The 27,742-nt window shown below is 35.1% G+C and overlaps 1 protein-coding gene across 3 annotated transcripts in view; it reads left to right on the plus strand.

The window, feature by feature from the left end:
• The first annotated feature begins 14,570 nt into the window (after positions 1–14,570).
• LOC149798857 (protoporphyrinogen oxidase-like) overlaps positions 14,571–27,742 on the plus strand; it is a 92,679-nt gene continuing 79,507 nt past the window's right edge. The window contains exons 1-2 of one of the 3 annotated variants that reach the window (XM_089957762.1): positions 14,571–14,800; positions 21,374–21,508. In XM_089957762.1, coding sequence (XP_089813888.1) covers positions 14,717–14,800; positions 21,374–21,508 — 219 coding nt within the window. In that variant the 5' untranslated portion in view covers positions 14,571–14,716. The remainder of the gene's footprint in view (positions 14,801–21,373; positions 21,509–27,742) is intronic. The other 2 variants (XM_089957761.1, XM_089957760.1) reach the window with 2 other exon arrangements.

Here is a 27,742-nt window from a genome sequence, read left to right on the forward strand (position 1 = left end):
TCTCGTTCCTGCACCATTTCATCATATTCGTTTATTCCTGATAAATATGTCCTGTAAAATAGTTCTCGTTTGTTTATTCGACCAATATTTCGGTTTATTTTATACACCCAATCAATCCATTCATCACAAGTTACACTTTTAACATATTTGGGTTTTAAAAAACTTTCTTTTGAATTATAACCTTCAGCAACAAACGCACCAAACTCGAGTATTTCCTTGTGTTTTAGTGGTTGAAGTTTTTTTATTGTTGCTATGCCTTTTTCAGTAAATTTCTCCATAAAACCAATTCCTTTTTTTCCCTTTTTTGGTTCTTCACCAGCAGCACCTTCAGGCGTTTTTTCAAGTTGAGGCTGAGCTGCAGATATTTTTTCAGCAGTTTGTTTTAATACTTGAATAAGACTCTCTTCCATTTCTCCATCTTCCTTTTCAGGTCCCCTAATAGTAGTGAAGACCTTTCCAGTAACCGCAGTGACGGGTTTAAATAACTGTTCCGTTTCCGCTGCGTATTCAACTTGTGCTTCTTGTCGCGACTGTAAGTTTTTTCTGAACTCATCTCTAATAGGAATAAATTTTTTGATTGCTTCTAGTCGCTCTCTAGCTAGTCTAGCTGTGTAAGATTCCGGATGCACCATATTATGATATAACAATTTTTAATTAATAGCAGCAGACAGGGCGCGGCTCCAAATTGTCACCGACACAATCGCATATTTTTCTTCGGGGTGTCGCGATTAGAAAAACTTATCGGCGATAACCGGGTAAGCCAATTTGTCATCGACGGAGTTGTCTTACACTGGATATCGCGGTTTTTTGGGGTTTTTTTTTCGATTCTCCATGAAGGTGTATTTTGCGAAAATACGGGTGAACCAATTAGAGCCTGTTCACCCTCTCTGCTGCCTAAACTCAACTGAAAATACCCGAATTTGTCCCTCATGTGAGTGTCCAATCAATTTATAATTAATAAACTCTTGTCTACCCAAATTTAAGTGAACACAGTTGCGAGCGACATAATGCTAAACTTATTAAGTGCGTAAACAGTCGGTTACCTAATCTCCAGTTATGAAAGTGCAAAAGATGCTTGCTGCTAAGGAGATGTTTGCGCATTTCCGGAAACAACCGTCTCGTCTGCATCGGCTTTTTAATAACGGGTTGTATTATGTGTAGTATAAAATATGAATGATAGCCAAGCAAAGAAAAAAGATGCGTTAATTGGACCGAAAAGGAGAAAGTTGTGTTAGTGACGAGTGTGATGAAAAGAGAGGGCTTATTGTTGGGAAAGTTTTTAAAGGCTGCGATGGTGAAGGGGAGTGAGGGCAAAAGACAAAAAGAAGGCAATGAGAAGAGGTGACGGAATCTATCATATCAGTAAAGTAATTTTGATATAGTATATATTTTCAAGAAAATTCTATTTATTACTTCATTTATGGCCGAGTGGTCTAAAGCGCTCACCGTTACAGATCACTGCCATCTCACATTTGTCTGCGTGGGCTCGAGTCTCGGGCTCGGCCAACGTGGGACTTGAGAAAGTTTGCCAGTCTCATGGGTCGGTGGTTCTTTCAGGGGTTTTCCGGGGTTCTTCCTCCACCATTTATACTGGCTGCCATGTATAGCATATCTTGTGCTGAAAATTGGCGTTAAACCCTCCAACAACTACAAGAACAACTTAATTCACGTATATCAACTATAGTCTGAATATACTTCCCCGTTTATTTGTACCAGCCCCCCATCGATTTAAAAAAGGAAAAGCACAAATGATATAAAAGATGCACATAATTTAGTCAGTTCATTTATTGATTAATAATTTCAAACATGATATGCCCAGGTGGGACCCTAACACCCTTATCGTCTGCACGTCTCATTCCAAACGGAAGGTTTCATTGTAAAAGACGACCTTGTTCGATAGTCATTTCCAGTTTCTGGACAAGTCCATTTTCAGCGAAGGGATGTATACACGACTAAATATGGATGTACGTAGAAGTAAAATACTATGTCGTCTGCTTCCTATATTTACAATGTCGAATCCAGCAAAGGAAAAAAAATGACAACTACAAATTTGCCTTTCACGTGGATTTAGCTAGCGGCGTAATTTCTATGTGCATGTGTGCAAATGGATACAACTTTAAACTCTCAATATTTTTATGGAATTATCCGGCAGTTATCGAATAGGATGAAATGCGTCACAATGTCGTCTGAGCCTGAGTGTACGCAGCATGGTGTCGTGTTCATATGGAAAGCCTTGCAGACTATTGTTGGTCAGTGACAAAAGATGCTCCATTTAATAAATACAAGAGATAAGCCAAGAAGCGCCAAGTAGACACTGAATGAGGACTAAACTATGTACTCATATATACATAATAATTTTTTTGGCCTTATGTGGCAGGTCAGCATTGCTGCATTTCTCCGCCTCTCTCTCCAGCCTGTTTGGGTCCTCAGCTGTAATTGGCTGTCTATAGTCCATTACAATGTGTAGCACATATATGGAGCTATTTTTCCTTTAAAAAATAAAACACAACTAAAATATTAATCAGGTTTGTCTTTTCTGGCGTCGGACAATATTCCCACTCTTGTTATGTCAGATATTGTCTTATCATAATTCAGCAGACATAAGCTATGGTCAGCTCGCAGCCTGAAACCGATACAACATAGTGGCTGCTCGCATTCTTAAAAACGACATAACTAGACCTATTGGATAACCATTACGTCCCACTGTTTGCTATTAAATTACTAGCCGAACGATGTAGGTCGACACTCGCCGACTTTCGTCGGTTAAGAGAATTCACAACTTAATTACACAAATGAATTAATGGGTATTCACGTCTTGTCTTAACTACATTGCCTGCTAATTAGTGATTCATTGCCATATACATAGTAAAATCAATTCTTAGCATACATGATACATATCGCTTAACAAATTAAATAATTCTCGCAATTCTTGTAAAAGACAATGCATGAAATTCCTATAATACATAATTTATAGTACATACAAACCACTAAATCCGAACACATTCCTGTCATTGACATATTGTGTGACATCCTTAAAATACATGAATCATACAACATGCAAGACCATGAATGCACGATTAACTTTAGAACTCAAAGAAAACTGAAATATGAATTTAAAAATGAATAAATTCAAAAAATACTTTTTGCTTTTTCTAGACTAGTTCCCTTTTCTATGAAGCCGATTCTCTCTCTATGTGTTCATCAATGTCTTTCAGGCCTATCCCCTTTGAGAATTTTAACGCGGAAAGTGTTTTTTTTTTATTTTTAAAAATTGATCTTGGAGCCAGCCTCCTCTTTCACATAAAAACTTGGACTGCCGAATTTTGCAAGAGAAATTATCTATAACATTGAATTAGTCTGGGAAACAAACTCCCTCGTTTAGTTTACCAATCAGGATTAACTTTCTCTAACCACCGAAAGTTTACCACTCCAAACGAAGTAAGACTAATTCTGTCTAGTCCGCCTTTATTAATAACAATTTCTGGACAATATCATTTTATGAACATATATCAAATGTCCCAAGATATCCCAAAATTTGTCTCTGGCTTGTCTCTACTTTGTCATTTCCTCAAATTGTCAACAGGTTAACACATCTGTCGGACAGTTATTCGAGCGGGTCCAAATAAATATCCATTCCTGCTCCCAAACAAGAGAGGTTAACCATCGCAAGCTAGCAATTTACGGCGAGGCTAGCCAGTATGTTAATCACCTTGACCACGACAAAATGTGCTGAAACAAAACATCTACAAAATTTTGCACAATTACAGTCCATTTCGAGCAAAAAAAGTATCGTATTAGTTCATCCTCCAAGTAAACCATCAAGTGGATTTAAAGATGCGATGTCCACCACATCGTACTCGTCGATGATATGTTTAAATTATGGCTCTGTTCTCAAACTTCAACCTTAGTCGTGTTCCCATATTTCTTTAATCGGAATCGCTGACTTTCTAAATTCTTACGGTATGGATATATTAGGTCGTACAATTCCTCCATATTCAATTCTGAGAAATTACCTTTAGAACTCTTTGACGAAAATAATGTGGGCATCAATATAAACCCCTCCCACAATCCATGAAATTAATAGACATTTTTTTAGTTCTCAAAATCCTAATCATCAACGGGAAGGGTTCCAATTTTTTTTTCTCCACCATTTTTAGTGTGCTTTATCCACTTGTCTTCATTTTCACATAAATAAAATAGTCAGCGCAAAACTGTTGCGGAATATCCAGAGTTAATAGAAATATATGACTGAGGTGGTATGATGACTAATTTCTACTTGGGTGTTAACTTTTTTCAGTAAACTAATCAACACGATTTGGCTATGGTAGACGCTTCTTTGAAAGGATTGATATCTACATTATTCAGGAATATCTGTCAAAATTTTCCCCAAACCGTCGTAAAATGTCTACATCGGATCGACAATATTTCAAAATTTCTTCTTGAAAGTTAAAGGAGTATGGTATCAAGCATAGAATGCTTCTTGTTTTTCTGTGTGCATACGGTCGGGATCGATTGCAGGGAACTTCAGACAAATGAAAGAAAACATTTGATAGTTGAATAACATCGGAATTAAACAAATATGGAAAACTAAATTTACCCATATCTATCATTCCGAATGTTTTATGCATTCTACTCAAAGACACAGCCAAATAACTCATGGAATATTCGATCTGTACGTTTTCCACTTTTATGTAAATAACCTTGGCTCTGGTAAAGGTCACTGTTGGAAATTCGGTGCCTTATTCTAAATTACATTTCAAAATAAATTGTTCAACGTATCCCGAGAAATTGTGAGACATGACTTTAGCATATCGACGAGAGTCCCCGTATCGCTAAATTCCATCTTCTTGCCATATGTCATCGATGAGCTCTAAAATCCATCTGGCAAAATCAACAAGTTTAAGATAGCCCCGAAATATAATTTCTCGTCTTTATGCAATCACGCAACAAATTGGACAGATATAAATCTGTTTTATATATATATATATATATATATATACATATATATATATATATATATATATATATATATATATATATATATATATATATATATATATATATATATATATATATATATATATATATATATATATAGTTATGTATATTGTATTTAATTTATATTTGATTTAATTTAATTGTTTGATTGTTATTTTTATTTATTTTTTACTCCATTACATGTTATAATAATGTAATTTTGTTTACTGGAATTTTACATTTTCCAGAAATTACTTTGACTTGACCTTCATTCAAAATTAGTAACAGTTAAAGTAAACAACTTTTTTTAAAAAAAAAATTATATTCATTCCTAGTGTGAGATTTTAGGGTGGAATCGAGGCTGTGCTGGGTGTACGTGACTTTTTACATGTAATAGCCTCTATTTCGAAATTTGGGTTTTACCGGAATTGCGCAGTAGTCAGGTTTAATACTGATGTTTTGAGAAATAATCTCAGTTGGGCTTTTAAACACTTAGATATCAATGTGTTTCTTTCTTGTTGTGACCAAATGGAGCCGCATTTTAATTATTCTTCAAAGTATTTCGATTCTAAGAATTCTTGGACGAAGACACTTTTTTGAAATTTTATTCGGAATTCAAACACCGGAATATTATTTTCGGTGGTACAACAAAGAACTGTTGACATGTCAATACTATACTATCTACAGTATACGTCATCACCTTCCATTTTGGATTTTCGTCTGGACTCGAAACTCATTTTCATTAGAATTAGGACTTGCATTTTTTAATTCCTGTATTATTCTTGAAGTATTTTGGATTTGATTCTTAAAACCGTGAATTCGTTTTTTTCTTCTTCATTTTTACCTTGTTTTTCTAGGGATATAAATTAGTTGTTAAATTTTACAAAGCTTTTTGTCTTCGCTCTTTTCTTGTTACTGTTTATGAGAGCCTAAACATGTAACAAAAAAATGGGGTTGCTCGGCCTTGGTTATATGAATTTTGGCTAAATATTATAGGATACTTTGGGTTTTTTTAAAATTTGAATTTCCCAAGTTTTTGAAATTTTTTAAAATACCAAGTATTTTTTTTTTAACAATTTTCAAATTTTCAGTGAAATCAAAAAGCTTTTTTTTAATACTATGTCATCAAAATCGGAAATCTTTCTTTCAAGTCCTACATAGAAAGAATGAGATAAGATGAATTATTTCAACTTGTCAGAAAATATGATCTTTCTGAGGCAAACGCTTCCTTGACGAAACAAGAAATAAAAAATATTTTGGTCCAGTATATGGTAGAAAAGAGTGTTTTGGATAAAAGAGCTTTGGTTTGGATGAGTAAGTCTGTATCAGATTCTGATATAAAAGTAAAGGAATTCGAAAATTAAAAATACAAGATGGAATTAGAGTTAAGGAAGCAGTAAATTCAGAAAGATGAAGAAAAACAAATGCAGTTGCAGTTGCAATTGGAGAAAGAGAAAGAACAAATAAAACTGGAGAAAGAAAAAGAATAAATGTTATTACAGAAAGAAGAAAGATAAACGCAGTTACAAGACAAACAAATGCAGTTACAATTTGAGAAAGAGGATAGAGACAGAAAGGAAAGAGAGAAAGAAAAACAAATGCAATTAGATAAGAAAGAAAGAGAGCAATACAGACAGATGCAAATAGAGAAGGAAGAGAAGGAATATCAATTTAGAATAAAAGAAATGGAGCTGGCAAGTGAAAAGCACATTCCCACTTCAAATACAAATTTAAGTTTTGATGTTGCAAAGAATATTAGGTTAGTGCCCCCTCTCAGAGAAAGAGAAGTAGACAAATGTTTTGCTCGTTTTGAAAAAGTTGCTGAAAATTTGAAATGACCAAGGGAGCATTGGACTCAATTATTAAGTTTATCTGCAAAAAATCAGAAACTATATTTTTAAAAAAATTGACAAATTCTTGTCGAATTTGCATGAGAAAATGAGCAGTTATTTGATTGATTGTGCTTAGCCAAGAAAGTTGAACAAGATTATGAAAGTGTCAAACAACTTGTATTACTTGAAGAGTTCAAGAACCGTGTCCATAATGACATTCAGACTTATCTTGACGAGCATAAGATCGAAACCTTGGAAAATGCTGCTCGGGCTGCTGCTGAGTATTCTTTAACTCATAAAGTTCCTTTTGTAAATAAGACTTCCACTCAACAGTCCTCTGGCAGAAAAATATTTCAACCTAATACAAGCCCTTTTAAATCTCAAACTGGCACAACTTTTAAAAATCAAACTTCAGATAAGCTTGATCGAAGATCTTTGTCTCTACCTGCGTGTTCCTATTGCAAGAAGAAAAGACACATTATTTCTGATTGCTACAAATCGAAAACTAGACATCAGAATCAAGACAGACCTATTTCTTAGCTCTTATTTCTAAGATGTCAAGGTCACGGTCATGTATTGAAAGCAAGGCATTTGTTGGGCCTAATAAACCCCAGTCTGATTTTATTATGAAGAATTATGAACCATTCATAAAGAATGGTTTTATATCACTCTTGGGTGATTCGGCCAATCCTATCCCTATTCAAATTTTAAGGGACACAGGAGCTTCTCAGGGTCTTTTATTGTCAGGTACTTTGCCTTTTTGTGAGAAATCTTTTCCTAATGAAAGTGTTCTTGCTCAGGGAGTAGAGCGCGGCTTTGTTTATGTTCCTCTCCCTTGTGTAAATTTGTCATCAGACTTAGTCTCAGGACGAGTGACAGTCTGAACAGTGTGTACTTTACTCGTTGAGGGGATTCATTTATTGCTTGGCAACGAAAAGACCTAGCTGGAGAGAAGGTTGTGGTTAATTCATTTGTAACTGGCAAGACTTGCTTGAATTATGTGATATAATGTGCATGAATTTATTTGTTTAAATTCGCAGATCAATTCTTTTGATATAAGTATAACTGTGTTGAGTTATATATATATATATATATATATATATATATATATATATATATATATATATATATATATATATATATATATATGTGTGAATTCGTACAAAAAATCTTCTTTATATAATGTTGTCGAATTGGTTTAATAGTCGTCTTGTTTTTATAGGAATTGGGTTATAAGAATTTCCTGTATTACTTTAGTTGATATGAGTTACGAGAATCCGTGTGAATTCACCGATCTCAGGTAATTTCATTCATTTGTGTAATTGAGACGAGAACGGAACTCTAAGTCTCGTGTGTTAATGAGAAGTGATGAATTAGCCATTAGGAAGTATATTAATCTTATGAAACTAGGTTTGTTTTGGTCTGCGATGCTTGGGCCGACTAATAGCTTTGGTATCTGTTTCAATACCGATAGTAAGATCTGATAACGAGAGGAGAGTAATGTTCTATCCCCAGTAGGAAAGCCGACAGGAAATTTAGGTTGGTTCTCTGTTTATTTTAAAAGGGGAAAATAGCTCTTCAGACGTGTTCCCAGAAGTATCCTCAGATGTACCTACGCACTGACGTATTCAATCATATGTGTATCTACATGCTTACATGTACACATACCCACACAAAGTTTGAGGGCCGAAGGGAAGCGAAACAGTAGGAAGGTTGGAGAGAAAAAAGGAAAAGGAAGGAAAGGAAAAAGGCGAAAGGACAGAGAACAGCTACAGTGAAATTGGAGTGAACCAGAGATAAGCAGGTTATGCAACTGTACATGGCAACGACTTCAATTGTTCACTCGATCGTATGATGAGCTAATTCTATCAGTAAACAGATCAGCCATTTTTATAAATATATTTGTGTTATGAAATTCGGTGAAAGATTTATTCCAAAAGAAGTGTATCTTCTTAATGTACTGTATTATCACCACTGTTTATGGAATTGATTTTTTGATTTTCTATGTACGGTGGCTCGAGTCGTTCTGTTCTATATATCTGCTCAGATCTCTATTTATTCTACCTATAAGTTTATCTATCCGGGCAATGACACCGAGGGTGATCATCTCCTAGATAACGAGAACCGAATAAAGCGGACACCTTGAAAGAAGGTACAATCCGCCAATCAACCCTCACCCTTTACAAAGAGTGGGGGCGTCTTTACAGAGGCAAATACACTTGCACCGGCCCTGCAGACATGCAGTCTTATATATTAGATATACTAAATAAATTCTGCCAATTTCTGCGACTGGAAGACCGGACATGGATATGTTGGCACATCAGTAGGGTACTTAAAAAACACCAGGGCATTTCTTAACGTTTTAAAACATAAAAAGATGGCAAGTCCTACAAGTATTGTTTATATGCTATGGTGATGTTAACTGGCGTTTACTGTTGGCATCTTTGACCAAATCAACTCATTTCTCTGGTTCATTTACTGCGAATTGGTATGCTAGTTCTTGCATTGGTCAGTCATGCATGGCGGGGTGGAGGGCAGAATTTAAAGAGAAAAAAATCCGGTCCCCAAATAGCTTAAAAGATATTCACGCTCTGTGTTGTAGAGAAATGATTTAAATCAGGGACGTCATTTCAACTTTTTTCATGGGTGGGTGGGTGGGCAAAATTTGATTGGGGGCAAAACTTAAGTGCGGGGGGGGGGGGCAAAACTAGACGGGCTTGTTGATTTTCGTATATGGGCTACAGTAATTTTACAGCACATGCCCCCCTCCCCCGAAATGACGTCCCTGATTTAAATATACCCATTATATTAGATCTTATACTTCATCATTTCTTCTACTTGTGAGAGTTGTCTAAAAATTGTAAATATCCTGAAACCAGTGTATTGGTTCAAGATTTTGGACGGTATAAGAAGGTCTGCAAAACTAAATATAATTAAGTCCATTGTTACTTGGAGTTGTATGTTGGATGTCACTTTTTATCTTTATTAACTGAGGAGACCAATAGATAAATGGTAGCCACTAATTTCACATGAGCAAGCACAATACACTGTAAGGTGCGGTACCTCATGCGATTATTTAAATCCTGTCCGCGGATACATCTAAATGTGAGCGAACGAGCGAGCGAGAGATTCATTATTGCTCTGTGTGCCTGCGTCTGTGTGTGTGTGTGTGTGTGTGTGAGAGAGAGAGAGAGAGAGAGAGAGAGAGAGAGAGAGTTTATGGGTTACTGTTGATATCAAATTTAGCATTAGAGTAGAAATCAGTTTTTACTTACTAATAAAAAAAAACTAACATGAATAATGGTAGCTCCAAAATCAGGTTTAATAGTTTGCAAACAAGTTTTCTCTGTAAACGTATGAAACATATATGATGATTTCATCACGCTGCGTCGACAGATCTTAATGAGAGAGAGAGAGAGAGAGAGAGAGAGAAAGACTGGTTTTTTTTGTTGTTATAAATGCCTTCGCTTTAGCCGTGAGAAGATGAATTCCTTTTTATTACGAATCATGACTGATTCGGACCAAATTACAGACTGATTCGGACCACGTAAACTATTAAAAGAAAAACAACGGAACACGCATGCCTGATTTACTTTAGTAGTCATTACCTTTTTCACAAACATAGTAAGAGAATGTAAAAGGCTGATTTTCAGTTTTTAAATTTACACCAGATAGTTATTAGCAAATTTCTAGCCGAAATCAGAAGAAAAAAAAACAGGAGTTACCAACATAAGCAGATAAGGAAACGGATCTCCACCAGTCAACTACTGAAGTTACGTGCAAGCTTTTATGTACCATGGTATATATATATATATATATATATATATATATATATATATATATATATATATATATATATATATATATAGTGTTGCTGATGTTACTGTATGGATCATGTTTTCACCTTTTTTCAGTAATTTGCATATAATTAAATAAACAAATATGAATTAACACAAAGCAAGGAAAATAATGTACTTTCAACAAAGACTTTTTAAGACACGTCATCTTTCTACAGAGATAACACATTTTCGTTACGAAAAATCTTACAGCATGAACTGTCTTCATATTTGTTTTTTGTGTGTCAGTGTTCGTAATTTGATTACCTGTCAATAAAATAAACTATTTCAAGTTTGCACAATGTTGAATGAGCTACTTTTAAAACATATTTCACTACTAAACTGCCGATGCAACATAAAGAGCATGAAGTTATTTCATTTCATTATATATCACAACCCCATTATAATATGCGTACTATCGGGGTTTTGTTGCCTTAAATATTTTAACTACTCAACGAAGTTGGGGAATAATTAGAAATAACATATTTAAAACAAATTTAAATCTCACATTCAAATCCCAGACGAAACTTAATAATATTTCACATGGTCCGAATCTGCCAGTAATTTGGGCCGAATCAGCCATGGTCTGAACCAGTCTGTTACCTTATATTATAATCGTCGGTTCACAAAGAAATGCTGCTATTATATATTCCTTTTTTTTTTCCTCCTTTAACTTTATATTGTCAAAATAGTGCAGTATCTTACGATACAGAACACCATGTTATTGTACGCGCCCGACACTAGTGCCTAAATATAGTATAGTATATTAGGAACTTCTTTTTAAAATGCCATGTTGATTGATGTAGTAGACGACTGGTACGTCATTTCAACTTTTTTCAAAACTTGATTGGGGTGGCGGCAAAACTTGACGGGCTTGTTAATTTTCGTATATAGGCAACATCAATTTTACATTTTACAGCACATGCAAATTCGGAGGTGGGGAATGCCCCACCAATTACGTCCCTGGTAGACACTTTAGGTTTTGGTTGATTAAATTTGTCCGTGAATGAACTAAACAAACTGTTTCGTCCATTTGAAAGTAGAGATGATAAAGTTAACGATGTGGACGAGTTAGAAACGAAACTGTCAGAAGAGTAAACGAATGAATGTGATATTCGCAATGTCAACTACAAACATGACAGATGCATTAATTGAAAATACCGTTCTGATCATTGAAACAGTAGTTTTGAAGAATATTCGGATCTTTTCGCAAATAGAATGGTTCAGACTATGACCAGTGCTCTCTATGATGTACAAAAATATAACACAGAAAATCCTATTGAGGCAAAGGGCTATCGCATACCTATCATAGACGTACCATTTTACAAGTCTGTCAAAATACTAGATTAAAAAATGCAACTGAAGTCTTTTGAAGGAAACTAAGAGCCTCGTACCCAATAACCAAGACGACGAAAAAATATTATTTATGCTGGCTAAATGGAGTCACACAACAGCTGCTTTTCAATTTTCCCGTGTAAGTATTTTGATACAATGTTAGGCTAGCGATACATACTCTATGATACAGGTCATAGCTGGCGTCCCTCCAACAGCGACCATGCAAGTGACAGGGCATAAACATAAACATATGTCTTCTTTAGCTAGTAATAAGAGTGGTAATAAATATACTTACAGTTATGCATCTTGAATTTCCTCAAAATGCACTTTCTTAGTTCTGCAAATCCGAATGATATGTCCAACATAACCTGATACACACCGAAACTACCGTAATTTCGACTACATTTCCAGCTGAATTTCTTTCTCCTTACTGCACTGAATTGACCCAGTAACCCAGAATTTTAAGTAGATCAAAACGACAGTTAAAAAAAAAAAACTAGTTTCAAGCGCGCGACTAATTTAAAAAGGTCGCTAGGCTGTGCTATGTGCGCATTAATATTGCTATTTTGTATAGATGAATCTACGGTTGTTTATTTGTTTTGGAATAATAATAATAATAATAATACTGATGAGGACTTTGTATAGCGCCTAATCTTTAGAAGCTCTAAGCGCTCTACAACATTAGACAACACCTATAAGATAAAAAAAAAACAAAAAACATAATGATATTACAAAAACAAACACCATGAAATTAGAAACATTGAAAAACACGCTGAGAATATTTAAGGTAGGAAACCTTATTAGGTCTTTAAGTTTGTTCTTTCAGTCGAAATAAGTGAGTTTTGAGAGTCCTCTTGAATGTGATCACTGTGTCTTTGTGTCTAAGTTCAGTGGGCAATTCATTCCACGTTGCTGGGCCTTGGTATGCAAAAGAACGCTGTCCATATGACTTTGTTTTCATAGTGGGAATAATGAGTATACGATTGTCAGAAGACGAGCGTAAGTATCTTGCGGTGTGTACACATGGGTGAGGTCGGATAGGTATGTTGGACTAGAGTCCGACAGTGAAACGTAGCACAGAGAACACATTCTGTGTTGATTCTGGATCGAATGGATAGCCAGTGTAGGGTACAGAGCAGCGGGGAGGTGTGCTCTGATCGTGGTACTCTAAGTATGATCCAAGCAGCTGTGTTTTGAACTTTTTGAAGTTTCTGGAGGAGATATTGAGATGAACCAGACAGAATTGAGTTACAATAGTCCAGTCTTGAAAGTACTAATGAACACACACGTGTTTTAGTGGCATCAACTGAAAGATATTTGCGAACTGAGCTGATGGGTCTCAGCTCAAGATACGCAGCCTTGCATATGTTCATGACATGTTGGTGCAATGTGAGAGTACTGTCCAGAGTAACACCTAGGTTTCGTACTGATTGTGTGAATTTAATGTTGGTGCTGCTGATATTTATTGTTTGAGGTAAAGGATGTGAATGATAAAGTCTTTGTGTTGTGATCAGAATGGCCTCAGTTTTATTATCATTCATCTGCAGCTTGTTACATGTCATCCATGATTTTACATCAGAAATGCACCTCTCTACACCTTGGATGGTAGCATCAACTTCAGTTGGGTGGCTAGATTTGTATATTTGGGTGTCATCTGCGTACAGTTGGTGAGACACTGGATGATGATCTATGACACTTGACAGCGACTGAGTGTACAGAATGAAGAGAACAGGTCCAAGAACAGACCCCTGTGGAACGCCACAACATAGATCAACTGGGCTGGAGTGTATTCCATTTGCAGATACAATTTGTGTCCTGTTGACCAAGTCGGACTTGAACCACAGTAAGGCTGTATCATGAATGTCAAATACATGCTGGAGACGGTGAAGTAATATATCATAGTCTATTGTGTCAAATGCTGCAGACAAATCAAGGAGGGTGAGGACTGTAATCTTTCCGCTATCCAACGCAGAGAGTATGTCATTAACTACTTTTAGAAGAGTAGTTTCAGTACTGTGGCAAGGGCGATATGCAGATTGTACATTGCTAAAAAGACTGTTTGAATTTAGATGAGATACAAGCTGGGTCAGACCAGCCTTTTCTAAGATTTTTGATATGAATGGGAGATTAGAAACTGGACGGTAGTTCTTTAAATCGTTATGGTCTAGTGTTGGTTTCTTTAGCAGAGCCTTTACAATGGCAGTTTTGAAAAATGATAGGAATTCCCCGGATGAGAGAGGTATTAATAACACCAGTTAGTGAAGGCAATACTGGATCTAAGCACTCAAGCAGCAGTGATGTTAGAATTGGATCAAGTTCACATGACTTTGGTGCACTCTTCATCACGATTGTACGTACGAAATCCATAGAGACAAGATTCAGTTACTTTGTTTCTTATAATTATAATTAAGCCTTAGGTAGAATAAGAAAGTGAGTATATCATGAAAAGGTTACTGCATCTGTATGGTAAATGACACTTTAGTTGGTGAGATGGGGTAACACGTGTATTCTTTTGTTGTTCTAACCTGTACGATTGTTAAAATAAAGGGAAATTACTCTTGGACCGGTTCCCAGAGTAGATGTTAGCTGTACTTCTCGCAGTAAACTTCCGGTTCTTGTTACGGATGTGCACTGCAAGATACTTGCTTGTTTTGGTACATTTTTATTTACTTACGCAATCATAGGTTGTACCCGCTCTTTAGATTAAAGGGGCATTTTATTGGTTCCCCAAACAGAATGAAAACTGCAGTTGTTATAGGAGGAGGCATCAGTGGTTTAGCAGCAGCCCATTATCTTCGAACAAAGTCGAACTTTGCAAAGGTTGGTATTTATTTTTGTCTATTTGAACGGTCGCCTTGTGGCGTGTGCCAGCTTTTGGAAAAACTATTCGCACGGCTGCTGTGTGTCCGCAGTATAAAAGACATTCAGCATGGCCACCGGTGGATGCATTAGGGACGAGTCCAAAATATTCCGAATTATGTAAACTGAACTAAACATTATTTTGAAGCAGCGGTGCTAAATATAGCATCAAAGTTGGGCATCAAGGGTGCTGACCAGTCTCACTTATACTACTAGTCCTACATGTAAGACATAGCACATTTTGATTTTGTTGAGGTGCTGCCCACAACATAAATATCAGCGTCGGGTCTTACAGGTAGGACTATTGTACTACATGACTGACCATTGCTGACTCGAAGCAGGAAGGTAACGTGTAGCAGCTAACTTCAAAGTTAAAAATAAGCAAATTGATATCGGTTAGAGCGGTCAAATCCAAAGTTTTATGCCCCTGTCTCGAAAATACAGTCCACCTCTGTCAGGCTATTCTGCGCATGTTAGGTTTCCGTCACCAATATTGGCGCAAAACGGATATCGAATCGAACCGATTGACAAAAAAAAAAAAAAAGTACTGCAATACTTACCATTTGAAAAGTGGCAAATGTCACCAGAACATTTTTTTCAAAATATAACTAATTTTGGACACACGGGATACTACCCATGTGTTTTCTTGACTCGTGATATGTCGACCTGTTCTGCATTTGGATTTGAAAATGATGTAATTTTAATGCATTGAGCTATGAAAATGAAATACATTACTTTGGACTCTTTCTGTCAGTATTTCAGTTGAGGAACTAGGTCAGGTTTATTGCTGGTTTTACAAATTTAAATGTAACAATGCCAATAACTGGCAAGAGATATTAAGCAAACTAAATCGATCTTGTAAAAAAATTAGTAGAAGTTCAACATTTTATAACAATAAGCTATTATGTTAAAGATAAGCAACAGTGAATAGGATGTAATGTGTTTACAATATCCTGTTTATGGAAACAAATTACTAAAGAATTTAGAAACAGACTATCAATGCGGGAATTTGTGAATCCGAGCGGGAGGTTAAGAAGTTGGTTAGCAGATGATAAAGTAGGTGTCGGACAACTTGCAAAATTAGGAACTTTGATTAAGATGCAGTATTGTTCTAAGTAAAGAGTTCTGTCTTTTAAATAATGTATTTATTTGTATGATTCTTTAAGAAAAATAATAAATAAGTTTCTCAGGGTTACAAGTTCAAGAAGGTCTTGGAGTGGGTCCTCATATTGATATGTAGAAATCACATTTTCATGTGAACTTATAAGAGTAATGTGGGATATTTTTTTACACTTTATGAATATGACTTTCTTTAATTAAAGGATGATCATTCTTTCTTGATGCAAATTGGATTTTCGACCAAAAACAACATGATCCAATATTCATAGAAATGATGCATTGTTGCGCAGAATTACCTGACACACAGGTGGTATATGTGGAATTGCACAACATTACAAACACAAACATGTTCGTATGGGCATGATAATATACCCACTTTTTTTCATCTGAAATGCTTGGTTAGGATGCAACATATCAGGCAGATCTCCACAAAACAAAGATCAGTAAATATTGTAATCAGAAATTCCAAACATATTGGACAATAAATCTCACTTTATTTCAGTGACAATAAAATGATTCCAACACAGACCTTGGTTTGGGGCGAAAATATTTGATAGCCACAACTTTGAATTAGAATCAGGCTGCTCAAAATCAAACATTTATGGAGCAAAGAAGTAATAGTCATACATATGCAAATTATAAGTAACTTATGGTGACCTGAAGGTCCCCTGTAAGTTAAGTGAATGTCACTTTTTATTTAGAATAAGTTATTTTCATAAAGGATAGATCTATCAACTGACATCAATGTTGACAGCTCCCATGAAACTATGATGTAGTATGGTATTAGTGCTCAAAGTTTTTTTATTTAGACACATGTCCTGGGCTGGTGACATTTTTTCACAAGTCCTTACTGAAATTCCAGAAGCCCATACTCAAATTTCCATATATCCAAAATTTCCACTATTATTAATATTACAGTACAGCTCAAATTTGTCATTTGAAAAGCCAATCAATGAAGACCCATGCGTTATGAGTGATTAAGAATCAAATACCATTTTACCAATCAGTGATCTTTATTTCAATCTTATATATGGACAGTAGAAATTAATTTGAAGAGTCATGTATATTTTGTAAATTTAGAAAACTTGCACTCTGACCTGATGAAAGACACGTTGTTGATCTTCTCTTGAACAGTGTAAATTTATTCTACTGTTTAAATATGAAAAGTAATCCCAAGAGGTATGTACAATAAAATTCCAGATAGCAACAGATTCTGTTTAAAAACACAAACAACAAAATAAGACTACACTGAATTTACACTTAACATGTGATTCATGTGTTTAGTCCTTAAGCAGTAATGGCCCTGTTTCATGATTGAATATACATGTACATGACTGCCAACTAGTTCAGTTATGAATGCACGTATATTGTAGTGTATGGGACTAGCCACTTAATTTTATAGGGCTAAATTATTATTTCCGACTTTGTTTTTTTTTTTTCACTCATCACAAGATAAGTTTGTTTTAAGTAAAGCAAGGAATGGCATAGTGTTCTTTTTTTACCACAAATCCGGATAAGAGTCAATAAGACAATAATTTTCAAACATTTATACCTCCCCCTTAATAAAGATTTGGCTTCAGTGGATATTCAGCAGAAATCAAGACAGTGATCATTGTAAACAATGTTATAAAATGTTAGCACCAGAAGACAAATTCAGTTTCAACTTGGGAAAGGTGTGTTTCTATCACACAAATGATTTGGATTGTTGCACATCTTATGTTACTTGTTTAGGCTGTAATAAACAATAACAAAGAAAAGTGAAAACAACAAGCTTTGTAAAATTTACCAATTATTTTATTTCCCTGAAAAAAAAACAGTGTAAAAATGGAAAATAAGAACTTGTGGTTTTAAGAATCAAATCCATAAATGATTCAAGAATAATCCACAAATTAAATTTTTTAAGTCCTAGTAATGAAATATTTTAATGAAATTTGAGTTTGAGTCCCGATGAAAAATCCTAAATGGAAGGAGATGACATATGCTATAGCATGTATTGTTCTGTCGTGTCTATAGTTCTTTGTTGTTCCACAGACAATATTCCAGTGTTTGAATTTCTGAATAAAATTTCAAGAAATGTCTTTGTCCAAGAATTCTGTATGGGCACTCAAATATTTCTAGGAAAAAGAATCTTTTCGAATCCAAATAGTTTGAAGAAAATTAAAAATATAACTCAACTGATCACAACAGAAAAAACAAAACACCTTTTGTCCCACTGTTTAGAAGCCTGACTGACTAATTTCTCTGTAGACAAAGGTTATACAGTAACTTGAAATGCAAAACAGATTCCCGGATGAGGGTCACCCCTCCAGATTATTGAGAACAGTGTAGAAGTATTCATGTCTAAAGTCACTTAGTCACAGTCAGCCTCTATTACACTGTTATCATTCACACATTAAGAATGAATTAAAAAAGTTGTTTACTTAATTCTCAATCAAGGTCAGGAACTAGGTCAGCAAAAAGATACAAAGTTCTATTTTTAGGTGTTTTCGACTAAACAGGCAGGTCAAACTAATTTCTGGAAAGTATCAAATTTAAACTTACAAATAATTAAATTAAATCAAATATAAATTAGATCAAATATACATAACACATGTAATACATGTAGTTCAAAGTATGGTCTAGTCTATAACAATGGAAGTTTTACTGATTGAAATTTGAATCGTTGATGGGTGATGACCATCCATGGAAAGACTGAAACGTCTTGGGTGATTTACAATCAGATACCATTTCAAGAATCAAGTGATCATTATTTCTGTTTTTAAAAAGAAAAGAAAAATGTCTTGTCTGTTCTGTACATTTAGGGAAGGCTGTTCAACATATTTTGCAATATGTTTACACTTTTGCTTTATTCAAAGAAATTTTAACCAACTTAAATGCTGATTTGACGAGAGGCACACTTTATTGATCTTCTTGAACAATTTATCATTCTGTTTATGAAAAATAATCTTCTAAGGTTTAGACAGTTAAATTCCAGTTTATAGCAAATTTTGTTTTAAAAAAAAACAACCAACAAAAATAATCAAATTCTTTATTAACAAGTCACATAATGACCTAGTCATGAGGTTGAATATACATACTTATTAAACTGTAACTACTACACATGTACTGCAAGGGACTGACAATTTGATTTATGGTGCTAGATTGTTCTTTCATAGACAGTGATATTTTTTTGTTATTACATCACAAGATAAATTTATTTCAGATCAGAAAAGGAATGGCATTGTTCCTTTTTTATAATACAAATATCAAGTTTAAATCACACCTCTATAACCCTGTGATTTGATGTCAGAAGAAATAGTACAAGATATTACTGACAACTCGCCAGGGCCATATCAGGCCCCAACCTATACACACACACATACGTAAAGTCACTTGTCACTTCAAATTTAAATACTGTTTTATTCTTGTGCATGTTTTTTGGGTATTATCCACACTTTTAGTAAATAGACAAATAGACTTTTGCTTTGGTGCCATTTTGAGGGAAGTTGAAACCATTTAAAAAATTTGGAACTCACCCTCACTTGACCTGATCCAGCCATGCATTGGGTAACTATCGGAACTTGTGTTTCACATAAGTCAAATATGAATGCGATTTCATATGATACTTAACAAAGCATATTGTGTGAACTACAACAGAAATAAGGAAATGAATGCATCTATGCATTCCAATAGAATAGTATTGAGAGATTTTGAAAAAAACATGATTCATAGTGCCAGATTTACTCGAAATGGGTCCATTGGCACTTTCTGAAGGTTTTTGTTAAGCAGAGAATTCTGTAATAAGCAGCAGAAAGTGCTAAACCAGTTTGAGAAAGCACTAAACCAACTTGATATTGCTTTCACTGATAAGTCTTTTATTTGCTTTAAGCCATGTTAGAGAAATGTAAATTTGACACCTGTCATTTTATCACCTGGGAGAGAGAGAGATGAGGAATCAGTCCCATGTCTTTCACTGTATCCATTTTAACTGCAGAGCAGTATAAAAATGTAGAAATTGGCTAAATACTATTGAAAGAAATTGGATGACATTTTTTTTCCTGCCTCAATAGTCAAATGTTCTGTTTGTCACAAACAGGAAACTGCATTGACATAAACATCTTGGATTGATTCACAGTCTTTTCTAAATGTGAATTATTTTAGATTCTTATTCTTCCAAACTTATTTTTTTATAGATATTTATACTGATTCACAGTCTGTTCTGAATGTGCATTTGCAGCATTCACACTAATATGGCTGAAATAACATGCATAAAAATCTATCACTTTCATGCATCATATTTTCAACCACTAAATTTATTTCTTCATTAATTTCCTCCTTTATTCAGAAAATTCTTGATCACATGATAAAAGATGTAGCAGTCACTTTTCCAGTGGAGGCATTCTCAGTGTCAGTGATTTGTTAAAGGTTTGGGTAAATGTTTTTATTTGCATATATTTCCAGAACTTCTTGATAGATTTTCATCATATTTGGCATGAATCATTATGAAGCTAAAGCAATTCATTCTATGACATGTTCACATGCCTCTTTGACAATAAAGTTAAGGTCACATTAAAATAAAATCTGTATTATTGTTTTGATTAACATTTTTTATTTCCTTATAATTCCTTAATCCCTTGATGAAATTTGAATCATTATGGAGCTAAGATAATTCATTCTTTGCATATTCATTTTCTTCTTTGCTCATTGATATCAAAATTTGCATTACAGTCTGTTTAAAGCTTATTCAATCGAGAGACCGCTCTGGTGGCCTACTGCTTACAGCATCTGCCTTGGATGCGGGAGGTCATGGGTTTGATCCCCGGCCAAGTCATACCAAAGACATATAAAAATGGTACTAACAGCTGCCTCACTTGGCGCTCAGCATTAAGAGATTAGTGTTAGGACTGGTCGGCCTGGTGTCAGGATAATGTCACTGGGTGGGACATCATGCTACGTGTCTGCGGCATGATGCCCCAGTGCTAGACATCACTATAAACTGCCACATTGCAGACATCGTAGCGATATGACTGAAAAACTGTTAAAGCTACATTAAAAATCCAAATCACACACACACACATACTTGTTCAATCTATGGTTTTCCTAAACCCGTTGATGGATTTTCTTTATACTTGGGTTGAATCAACAAGATCAATATATTCTAACACTTTCAAAGAGAATAATTTGTTTAGGTTTTGGTTTAAGTTTGTTTCCCTTACTTAATTTTTCTGAAATCCATTGATGCATTAATTATTTCTTTATACATTAGATAAATGATTAAGAAGGTGAAGCAAATCATTCTGTGACATGCTTATTCAATCAAGGTCACATTTTATACCAATGCTTTGATTGTGAGCTTAGCTTAGAATAGACCTTGTATTCCATTCTTTGCAAAAACAATAGCTTGTCTAACAAAGGCGTTTCAAATTTCTTTACAAGATTCTGGTGTTTGAGGCCTCAAGCAGACTTGGAGGTTGGCTACGGTCAGTACATCATCCTGATGGCTCTGTACTTGAACTTGGCCCACGCAGTATTCGGCCAGCAGGAAGGGCAGGGCAGAACACTCTGGAATTGGTAATGTATTTTGACATGGTTAGGGATATATATATATATATATATATATATATATATATATATATATATATATATATATATATATATATATATATATATATCACCCAGGCCCAGGTGTGAGGTTTGGTCCAGTAACTAATAATGTTTGAGTCTGGCCTATTTGCCTGTAACAGTGTATTTATTTTACTGATGAACCCAGAGTTTTGCAGATATCACCTATAAGACACAGACATGTTAATGCAAAACCTGCAGTGCAAAACATGGAGATCGACTTGAATCTTTTATATATATTCTATTGAAGGATGTTGCGAAAGTGCTAACAGGGAGGCAGATGGATGGGGTAATTGCCCCAGGTGCCAGATGTCTTTGGGACCAAAACCATTTGGGCCATCACTGTCACCAAGGTGCCATTTACCCACAGTATGCTACTAGGAAATGAGTCTATAATATTTATTTTCTGTGTTAATCACTTGCATCAACAACATCATGAAACATGAAACAGAAAGAGTGATAAAAATAGGCTTGATCTGGTACTGTACACTTTCTTAGTCCATCCTTCTTTCCAAAATAAAAGTTTGGTTTGAATTTGCTTCAGTTTCCTAGTTACCTTGACTGCAGAGTCTTGTAACTTGATTCATTTATTTAGATGCAGCATGGAGTACTAGAAGGTAAAGACAAAGCCAAGACATGGTCTGATGTGATATCTAAAGGAATTTAAGTGAGTCCTCTCAGAAATAGGTAAAACTGCAGGTCTTCTGCCTGTGAGACCAGATCTTATGACGTTGTGAAATTTCATGATATGGCTCATATATGTGACTATAAGAATTTTCTTATAATGAGAAGTTTAGTTCGTGAAAATTTCTTTCCAGATGACAAATGCAGAATATATTTGACCTTTATGAATGCATTCATTTCATCAGTGATCATTCTTTTGTTAGTTAAAACTAGAAAAATAAAATATATAGTTTACTATTGATTGCTCAGTAGTTGGTACATTGCAGTATGATTACTGCAGGCTGTATTTATTCTTCATTGGTTTGCATTTAGTTCAGTTTCTCAGATTCTTTTTAGTACTGTCATATACATGTAACTGGATATGTACAGTAGATGTTTTATAAGAAGTACACCACTTTTTAGACTAGAAACAAGAATAACTAGGTCATTGTAACATACATTTTTAATATATTTTGCTTTAAGCTATGCATTTAGTTAAGTTTCATGAAAACCATTTTTTCCACAGTACTGCCATTTAATAACATAGTAGATTCATCCTAAGGAATACGGCTTTTAGACAAATAAGGTCACTGTGACCCATATTTCAGATTTCATTGGTTTGTATTATATTTTTAGATCACCTTGGCTTTGCTGTCCTTCATCTTTTCTGCAGTGACAATAATCCTTTCACCATTGTTACAGCTTCTTAAAAATCCTTGACATTTGCATATTATTTGAATTGAATCATTTTAGCATCAAGGCCTTCTTAAAAACCCTTGACATTTGCATCTTATTTAAATTGAAGCATTTTAGCATCAAGGCCTTCTTAAAAATCCTTGACATTTACATCTTATTTAAATTGAAGCATTTTAGCATCAAGGCCTTCTTAAAAATCCTTGACATTTGCATCTTATTTAAATTGAAGCATTTTAGCATCAAGGCCTTCTTAAAAATCCTTGACATTTGCATCTTATTTAAAATGAAGCATTTTAGCATCAAGGCCTTCTTAAAAATCCCTGACATTTGCATCTTATTTAAGTTGAAGCATTTTAGCATCAAGGCCTTCTGATTTGTTGATCTATTGTCTGGATGGCCACTATTACTAAAAGTGGAAACACTTTTTAGTAGCTACTCATCAGAATTTGACAAACTTTAACAGAAAGCATCCTGGTATAAAGGTCTTTGAGTTTGTTCAGATGGTACCAATCTGTCAACAGTAATGGTCATCATTTCTACAATTAGTAACTCTATACAGTGACTTCTTCACTGACCCAAAATTGATATAATTTAATGAAATTTGAGTAAACAATCTTCTCCTCAAAGGCTTTCCGTTTGGTACAAATGCAGATTTTCAATGAAATATGGCAGTCATAACTAAAACTGGAAAAACACTTTTAGCAACATCTTTTCAAAAACTGCCCAACAATATGATCAAATTAAACATAGATGGCTTTCAGATGTTTGCAAATGCTCTAATCAAATATGGCTGCCATTAGTAAAAGATGAACCGCTCCGACGGCTTAGTGGTTAGAGCGTCCACCTCAGATGCAGGAGTTCGTGGGTTAGAACCCCGGCCGAGTCATACCAAATACTTACAAAAATGGTACTTACACCTGCCTCGCTTGGTGCTCAACATTAAGAGGTTAGTGTTAGGACTGGTCGGCCTGGTGTCAGGATAATGTGACTGGGTGGGACATCATGCTACATGTCTGTGGCATGATGCCCCAGTGCTAGACATAACTATAAACTCTCACACTGCAGACATCGTAGCAATATGACTGAAAAATTGTTGTTGTTGTTGTTGTGGGGTTTAATGCCATTTTTCAGCACATGATAGGCTATGCATGGCGGCCACTATTAATGGTGAAGGAAGAACCTGGGAAAGAACCACCGACCCACGAGAAGCTACTGGCAAGCTTTCTCACATACCCAAAAATTGTTAAAGCTGTGTTAAAAATCCAAATCACACACACATACAGAGTAAAAGATGATAAACCTTTATATAACTTTTCAGTAAGCACAGAACAGAATTTGACAGAAAGCATCTCAGTTTATAGGCCTTGCAATTTTCAATAAATGTTGCTGATCCACCATATAATTTTTTTAATAAAAAAATGGAAATACCTTTAAACAATTGCTTCTCAAAAGCCAACAAACAGACTTTGACCAAATTTGACAGTGTCCATTAGGGGTAAGATGATACATCAGTATACCAATGCATCAGTACTTTTACTGTAACAATACACATATCGATACAAGTGGTGGGAAATCGATACAAAACAATACTTACCATATGCAAGTTATTGTAATGTTCAGCAGCCTTGTATTCTTTGCCTTGTTGCCTTGTTATTCTTTAAATTGAGAATTCAACTGAGACAGTTGTTGCAGGCACATGCACCCATTTTTGTTAGTTAAAATAAAATGAGTTTGATAACAGTCACCTTCTACAAATTAACACCAAGTGACATTGTGTGTAATATTGCCTCATCTCCCAGTTTCATGGTAATTATTTTATTGCAACAGCTTATTTGGCACAAAGTAGTCAGAGTTTCTGCTGACCCTTGCCTCCTCATTTCTGATATTTGAATATTTATGTTGGGTGTAGGGTCAGAGCCAATTGCCTATTGAAAAGTTGCAAACACTGTGCCAAATTGGCATAGAGTAGCTGCTTACTAGCCATACTAGCAAACTTTAACTCTTTACCTTCTGCAAGTACTTACTGCCCAGCCTACTAAGCCTGATAAGCAGCCTGCCTTCTAGCTGCTGTTTGTAGGCTGAACCCCCGAGCATCATAATGGCTACGTGAGTGAGAGATTCTTGACTTTGTGCACATGCTGTCTACATTTTCTATATCAATCTTGTCCCATGCAAACTATGTAATTTAATATAATTTTTTTTACAAAAACACTTGCCAATGTTTTGTGCCACTCATTTCCACCAACAAGTACATATAATCCACAGGAATCAATGTTTATATTCACATATTTATAATAAAAAAATATATCTCAATATATCTGTTTGTGTTTATCATGTATATTAGATTACTTTTCTCTACACTGTTTTGCACAACAATGTGTCCACTATTTTATTGCAGATCTGGTAATTTGTTATGATGCTGCCCGAAGCACGTAAAAAGAAATATATCTCCCTTGCATTTTCTTCTAAAATAAATGTTGGCCCTGACACTACACACCTTCTAATGATGATCCATAAGTATTCCAAGGTTTATCCATTAACTTAATGTTACTTGATTTTTAATAGAGAAAATTGTGACTGTAACTTGAATAAATTGAGATTGACTATGATCGTGAAGATATGGTTTCCAGTGTGATAGTCGACATACCTTTTGATAATGATGCACTATGATGATGGTTTCCAGTGTGGTAGTCCCTTGTGATAATCATGTATTATGATGATGGTTTCCAGTGTGGTAGTCCCTTGTGATAATGGTTGAGTCTTAATGAGCAGTCTGTCTACTTGTTTACATTGGGAGCTTCCATTTGTGTTGAAGTGCTAACAAGTTGACAGTGTTAGTACCCCTTGGCAACAGTCAGGTTAGAAGTTATGTCATTGAATGAAATGACTAAGTATTCTGCATTTGTTATCTCCTTGATGCTTTTAGCTTTTAAAATCAGCTGGGGGTGGGGTACAAGCAGGAGGGTGTGCAAATACTACTATAGTTGGTAGTGAAAGACCTTGTAGCATGACCTGGTGGTTCTAGTTTGACATGTATTTACACTTGGGTCATTGATTACACAAGCAAAGTCTCAGTTATTTGAAATGTTTGTAAAATCACCTTTGACCTTAGCCCTACATGCACAAGGAGCTGATCCAAATTAAAAAAGTGTTTGCACAGTTTACACACGTAGGACTAGCATCATGGAGCTTCCTTTCATGTGTCTTGCTAAAATAATGTAGGACAAATTGAAGGACATTATACATGCATTCTGAACTATTATGTATTCAATGGCCAGACTGCATCACAATATTCCCTTTTGACACTTTGAAAATGGTGGTCTTGGGGAAGTATGCAGAAATGATAGATGTATGGTATTAGGTGGCGCTATACAGTTTCGCATTTTCCATAGGGTTAGGATTTTAAAGAAAAAGAATTTTCCTGGCTTTCCTCACTGGTTATACTGGCTATTTAAAAAAGACCTTGTATATCTTAGGTATAATGCAAAGAACTTTTAATTCCCTTTATTTTGGTGTATGATTGATGGGTGTACTATGGGTTATAGAGTATACAGCTTGGCCTTACTTCAGATGTGCACCTTTCAAAAAAGTGCTAGCTCTACTTGGTCATTTTCACTTCCTGAACTTCAGAGGTAAATTGTATAAAAAGAGTTGATAACTTTATTTTACATTTTATGTATTTGGTAATTCATTCATTGCACTTTCAGAAGCTGGTATTGTCTAGTCTGGCAAAATTCATTTTCCCTATTTTAATAGCTGCTATGTATAGTGTACTTTAGACTAATTCAGACTGATTTTTTAACACAAGGGAGCAGTCATTTTAGTTAGCAATGTGCTTAAATCATGTAAAATTTCCAAAAGTACAATATCCAAAAGAAATATCATCCACATTACATTAATGTAGCATAGAGGAATGCCAACATTCTCTCCATTGTGCATGTTTTAAATGCAAACTACTTCACCTTACATACGTCCCTCTCTCAAAAGTACATATTATCTGGTGAGCGCCCCCATTATGTATAGGAGAAAAGCAGATTATTCATTTAGTAAATTGAATTTGACAGACTGCACTGGACAACAAATTTTTACAAAAGTCATGTTACTGAAATAAAATTAGTCAATTCTTATCAATTTTTATGTGCTGAACACGAATATGACAGTCAAATTGCAAAATTGGCTCTAGTTTTTTTGTAATCTGCAAGAAATTAATGTTTACATAACGAAATGCATTCCAATAGTAAAAGGTCAACTGTAATAGCCTACCTATAAAAAATCAAGTCATTGACTACATCTTAGATTTCTTCGCCTGTCTCTTGTACAGCTGTTCGGGAGCATCTCTGAGGAGTGTCCAGCAGTAGTCAGCCAGCATTGTAGTGGACCATTTTCCCTGGTATCTTTGTTCCATTGTTGCGATATCTTGATGAAAACGTTCGCCGTGTTCATCACTAACAATACCACAGTTGCTAGGAAAGAAATCCAAATGGGAATGAAGGTAGTGAATCTTTAGAGACATATTGCAGCCAAGTTTCTTATACTTCATCAACATGTCTTCTACTAGTTCCTTATAGTTTTCTGCCCTAACATTTCCGAGGAAGTTTGTAGAAACTAGGCGAAAAGCATTCCATGCTTGTTTCGCGTCACCTTCCAGCAAGTTGTTGAACCGGTCATCTTTGAAAAGCTCTCGAATCTGAGGACCCACAAAAACTCCCTCTTTAATCTTTGCTTCGCTGAGTCGAGGGAATTTTTCATGCAGGTATCGGAATGCTGGCAAAGTCCGGTCAATGGCTTTCACGAAGTTCTTCATCAAACCTAGTTTGATGTGAA

Source organism: Sinohyriopsis cumingii, chromosome 5, assembly GCF_028554795.1.
Source record: "Sinohyriopsis cumingii isolate HCF-2022 chromosome 5, ASM2855479v2, whole genome shotgun sequence".
Taxonomy (NCBI): domain Eukaryota; kingdom Metazoa; phylum Mollusca; class Bivalvia; order Unionida; family Unionidae; genus Sinohyriopsis; species Sinohyriopsis cumingii.